This window comes from Lathyrus oleraceus, chromosome 5, assembly GCF_024323335.1.
Source record: "Lathyrus oleraceus cultivar Zhongwan6 chromosome 5, CAAS_Psat_ZW6_1.0, whole genome shotgun sequence".
NCBI lineage: Eukaryota > Viridiplantae > Streptophyta > Magnoliopsida > Fabales > Fabaceae > Lathyrus > Lathyrus oleraceus.
Genome location: NC_066583.1, coordinates 395,055,362 through 395,061,154, shown reverse-complemented (window position 1 = coordinate 395,061,154; position 5,793 = coordinate 395,055,362). Strand labels below are relative to the sequence as shown.

Here is a 5,793-nt window from a genome sequence, read left to right as displayed (position 1 = left end):
CCGGTTAACACTGTTGCAGTATGGAAAAATTGTTAATTTAAATGTTGTGTGCCTAATTGGTGGTTGCCTATATCAGTGTGTGATATGGTAGAGATTATTTCCCGCTGTTTTGAGCAGTATAGGTATTAGTAGAGTGTGCTAATACTGTGTTCAATTATTTGAGATGATATGATGTTTTGACAAATGTGTTGATGATGTATGATGATATGCATAATGTTGTGAATGTATATATTATGCATGTATTTGTGAATGGGCTGTTGTATGGTTTAGAGTGTGAGCATGTGTCCATTGTGGATTGTTGTTGATGTTGCATTGCTAGACGATTAGCGTGCATAGCATAGCCTTGGGGCTGTAGCTAATTCCCATGGTGAGGAATTAGTGAGTGAATCATTGTGGATTTGTTGTTGATGTTTGCATGCTAGATGATTAGTGTGCATAGCATAGCCTTTGGGGCTGTAGCTAATTCCCATGGTGAGGAATTAGTGAGTGAGTCACTAGGTCTCAAATGAGTGGGACTAGTGAGCTTAGTAGCCGTATCTGGATTTGATCGGTGAGCTTGAACTATATGTTCAAGAATAGTCGGTACCGCATGCATGGAGTCTCATTGCATAATTGATATATGGCGTATAATATGAATGGATGTATTCCAGTATTATACGTGTGTTGTGTGTTGTGTGTTGTGTGATGTTGAGTATGATTGAGTTGATATTGCTGTTACTGAGTGTGTAATCTAATTTGGGTGATGAAATGTGTTAATTACTTAGCATTACATGATATTTTATAATGCCTGTTATATCGATTGAGGAACTCACCCTTACACTATTTTTCAGGTAACGAGCATTGATTGAGTAGAAGCTAGTGCTTGGAGTCTAGTGTAGTCTCCGTAGTGGGTCGTGCTCTGATAGATGTAACATCGGGACGGGATGTTTTTATTTTGTTGAATAATTTCACATGTAATATGTTACATGTTTTACATGATTGATGAGATTTCTATCCGCTGCGTTTTATGCAAATGCTTATGTTTTGAATTAATAAAAGAGCATGACCGTTATATTGGTGAATGGTGTGGAATATTGTGTGACACCCTTAAATGGCATATTTACTCTGATTTATATTTGTTGTTTAATTAAATATTTGGGGTATTTTAGAAGGGTGTTACATGGAGTAATACTCCGCTAACGTTATGCACTTTTCCCTTGCCAACCATCCGATAGTATGGTGACGACAAATACAGCTGACAATGGGAAATGCCCTAAAACCAATAATGCCCTAAAACCAACAATTCCCCTAATTTTTTTCTTCTCATTACATCATTTGAATCCTAAAGAATTTGTGCTAAGACAGATAAATCCTTAATAACAGTAATTTTCTCCGCTTCATGTTTATATAACAATTTATTATTTTACAGGATTAATATCAGTAATTATGAGAATATGTGATCAAATTAGTTGGTGGCCAAATTTTACAACAGCTACACCATACTTTCTTACTTTCCCCTTCCCTTATTCATAAAAATTGAGGTCCACTACATATGATGTTACATGGAATAGTGACTGCACATCCAACATATCATAACAAACAATACCAATCTTATTTATCATTACAGTTATTGATGCACTTTGGATTTGCAGGGGGTCTAAAAACCCACAATATCAGCCCACATTTACCATTGTGGCGAGTCTAAAAACTACCTTGTTTATCTGCCATAGCGGTCATTGTGCCACTATTTGATAACACTATGTAGGATTAAGAAGCTAAACAACAGGAATATGATGAAACCATGGAATTAATTGATGCTGGTGTGATGAGTTTCGTTTGAAAATTTAAACCCTTTGACTGTTTGGTTTAATGCAATACAAGACTGGTAGACTAATAATATTACAATAAAGGATTTCAACTAAACACGTGGGGTGCATTATAGCAGACACAGACATATGCAACCGGTTAAATGAGTTATAACTCTATGACACATGGGGTATGTTTCTCATCCACCCTTATAAATCTAAACTAAGCTCTCATAAACAAACACACGTATCCACAACAATGTTCATAGAGGGTTTAATCCGTCTCATGATAATAACATCAGCAATCATTGACATTTTCTAATATCAAATACACACACTTTCTTAATGAACCAAAAAGAGAGAAAACTAAAAAGATTTTGCCAAGAAATAAATTACTAAAAAGATATGCTCAAGACAAAAAGACAATAGAATGATGCAAATCACCAAATAATAGTCATGATTCACACACTCTAGGGGAAACAAAATAACCCTCATAAAATTCATCTATCATTATTTTATTTTAATTAAAAAAAAGCATACCACAAAAATAAAAAGATAGATCTAAAATCTTATACAGAAAAGTTCAGTAACCCATTCCGAAATTGTATCAACTACCCAATTAAAAAAAAACCTAAATTGAAGAAACGTCACCGTTTAAACGAAGATCATTATCGCAATCGAATCTGCATCCACACTGAGGGCATTCAAGGAAATTCTCAGCCCCAAAACTAGCAGAAGTAATACCCACAGAAAAATCAATATCATCACCACTCCGAGAAACCTCCACAATACTGAGCCACAAAATCACAATCTTGACGGAAATACCCTTGAGTTTATAAAGCTTATTCTCAGAAATCGAGCCAGAGATAGTAGACTTGTAACTAAGCGTGTAACTTTCAATAGTGAAACTACAACTATTTTCGAAGAACACTGAAAATTGCCCCGTTTCTCTGTTCAACGTGTACCCAATCGCGCCTTTCGGAAGAAGACCCATCGGGAAACCGTATTCCATGAGAAGATCATAAGCTGATAGATTGTTCTGTTGAATCAATGCATGTGATGATGTTGATGACGACGACAACGATGGTGATGATAGTGTTAGAGAGATTAACAAAATCAACATCAATTTAATTGAATACATCGTAGCGAAATCGAAAGTTGATTTTGATTTGTAAATTTGGTTAAAGGGGCACTTTAGAAGAGTTCAATTTTTGGGTTGTTTTTGTTTTTGTTGTTTGAAGATGCGGTGGATATCAAGGTGGAGATTCTTCTTATGTTTATGCTTTTGGTAGGTTAGGAAAAGTTTAAAATAAATCAAAAATATATAAATTAAATATGGTTGTTTGTTGCAAGCTTATAAATAATATTTAATTCTTCTTATGAAGCGGAGAAATGACAGCTGAAAATAGAAGTCTGAAATTTAATTTTAATTAGACCTTAGACAGCGCTTTTGTGGAAAGCGCTTTCTAAGATATGCCTTAGACAGCGCTTTCCAAAAGCGCTTTCTAAACCCCCACCTTAGACAGCGCTTTTGGTTTTAATTTTTTTTTAATTGAAAGACTTTAAACAGCGCTTTCTCAAAAGCGCTGACTAAGGTCTATATTTAAAAGCGCTTTCTAAAAGCGCTGTCTAAGGGGGGGTCTTAGACAGTGCTTTTAGAAAGCGCTGTCTAAGACCCCCCCTTAGACAGCGCTTTCATTATTTTTTTAGAACATTTTCCGTGTTTTATTTTTATTTTAACCTTAGACAGCGCTTTCTTTTAAAAGCGCTGTCTAAGATGCGCTGTTAAAAAACCTTTTTGGCGTAGTGATTCCAGCATTTAAGGAAGTATAAACTCTGCTTGAATCCCAATAAGTGTACTTTTGGTGTTCGTTCTGGTAAGTTGTTGGGCTTTATTGTCAGCGAGAAGGGTATTGAAGTTCATCCTGCCAAGGTCAAAGCAATACAAGAGATGCATGCGCCCAAAACTGAGAAGCAATTCAGGGGTTTTCTCGGCCGCTTGAATTATATTTACAGGTTTATTTCACACATGACTGCCATATGTGCACCTATATTCAAGCTTCTTCGGAAAGATCAGTCGTGTAATTGGACCGAAGACTGCCAAAAAGCTTTTGACAGTATCAAGGAATATTTGCTTGAACCTCCGATTTGTCTCCACCTATTGAAGGAAGACCGTCGATCATGTATTTGACTGTGCTTGAAGATAGTATGGGTTATGTCCTTGGTCAGCAAGATGAGACTGGAAAGAAAGAATTTGCGATTTACTACCTCAGTAAGAAGTTCACCGACTATGAGACTCGGTATTCTATGCTTGAGAAGACTTGTTGCGCATTGGCCTGGGCTGCTAAGCGTCTGAGTTAATATATGTTAAACCATATCACTTGGTTGATATCCAAAATGGATCCGATCAAGTATATATTTGAGAAGCCTGCTTTAACTGGGAGGATTGCCCGTTGGAAGATGTTGTTATCAGAGTATGATATCGAATGTCAATCTCAGAAAACGATCAAAGGTAGTATCTTGGCTGACCATTTGGCTCACCAACCTGTTGAAGATTACCAGCCAGTGCAGTATGACTTTCCGGATGAAGAGATTTTGTACTTGAAAATGAAAGATTGTGATGAACCATTGCTTGAAGAAGGGCCAGAACCTGGTTTCCGTTGGGGCATGGTGTAATACCCCAAAATTTACCCTTCATTTTTCCTGAAAAAAAAAAAAAAAAAAAAAAAACGAAAAAACGAAGAAAAAAAAACGAAAAAAAAAATTTAATTAATTAATTAATTAATTAATTAATTAATTAATTAATTAATTAATTAATTAATTAAATAAATAAATAAAATAAATAAATAAAATATAACAAATTATTTTGGACTTGGGTCTCCCTCATTTGAGCCCACTACCCATGAAATTCAGTCTATAAATACTGAAGTTTCAGTAGAGGAAAACACACTTGGAGTTACACTTGGAGTTACACTGGGAGATTCACTTGAGAAAAAGGGAGAGAAGCAAAAGTACTCTGAGGTTTCCTTAGAACAAAACCACGAGGAAAAAGATAGTGAGAGAAGGAAACCTAGGAACTACTCTGCAGCAACCTCCAGGCAACTCTGAAAGGTTCATTCTGACTCACAGACTTTCAGCTCAAGCAAACCCTGCCATTTGATTTTTCTTCTCCAATCAGGTTTGCCCTATATCCATCATCTTTATGCCTTTAATTTGAATGCTCTAAATATATGAGGTATTATGGGTGAATTTGATACCCTTTTGATGCATGTGTTTGACAAGAGGTTTAGGCCTCCTACCCTTTATTGCTTTTTGTGAATTGAAAGGGCATGATTCATGTGGTTACATTTTGATTTGAGGGTAACTCTTGGTTACCCTATTTTGTTTCACTAACCCTTTTGTTGAGTTTTTGTGAAGGCACATGACTTTTGCAGGGATAACTTGCGTGGTTTCCCACTTTATTTGTGGGATACCCCTAGAGGTTTCATTCCGATTACCTGTACTGACTCACTTTCTTTGATGGTGTTTGGCTTGGAAGGATCCTTGGGTTTCCCATTCCTTTAATTGCTGTAACTTCGGATCTTTATCCGTGTGGTAATTTTTTCCCTTTCTCATACTTTATCGCTTTCTTAGCTGGAAGACCTCGATAGGAGGCAATGTTTGAGCCCCTTGGTGGCATTTTACTTTGAGATACATGTTTTGTGTTTTGTACTCATATCCCCACATGTAGCGCGGTTCCTTCGTCAAGGACTGCCTGTTTGCCCTCGAGCATCCCAAACCCTAAAACCCAAAGCAACACGTTTACTCCTTCTACTACAGGCGAGTAAGTCTCCAAAGGTCGAGCATCCGGTAGATTGCGTAGTGACGTCGTTCGTCCAAAACCCAATCCATAACCCCGTAGTTAGCCGAACTACGGCTTGCTCTGATTCTCATTCCAGATGAGATACGTAGGCATAAGACGCGATGTCTTAGCGAGCACACATCCCCCCAACTCATAGGTCAGCCGAGC

General features: G+C 36.9%; 1 protein-coding gene across 1 annotated transcript; it reads right to left on the bottom strand.

Moving 5' to 3' along the window:
• Window positions 1-2,322: 2,322 nt before the first annotated feature.
• On the bottom strand, window positions 2,323-3,087 carry LOC127080364 (uncharacterized). Its single transcript, XM_051020690.1, has one exon. It carries the CDS (start codon window positions 2,923-2,925, stop codon window positions 2,416-2,418), a length of 510 nt encoding a protein of 169 aa, XP_050876647.1. The 5' UTR covers window positions 2,926-3,087; the 3' UTR covers window positions 2,323-2,415.
• Window positions 3,088-5,793: the final 2,706 nt, after the last annotated feature.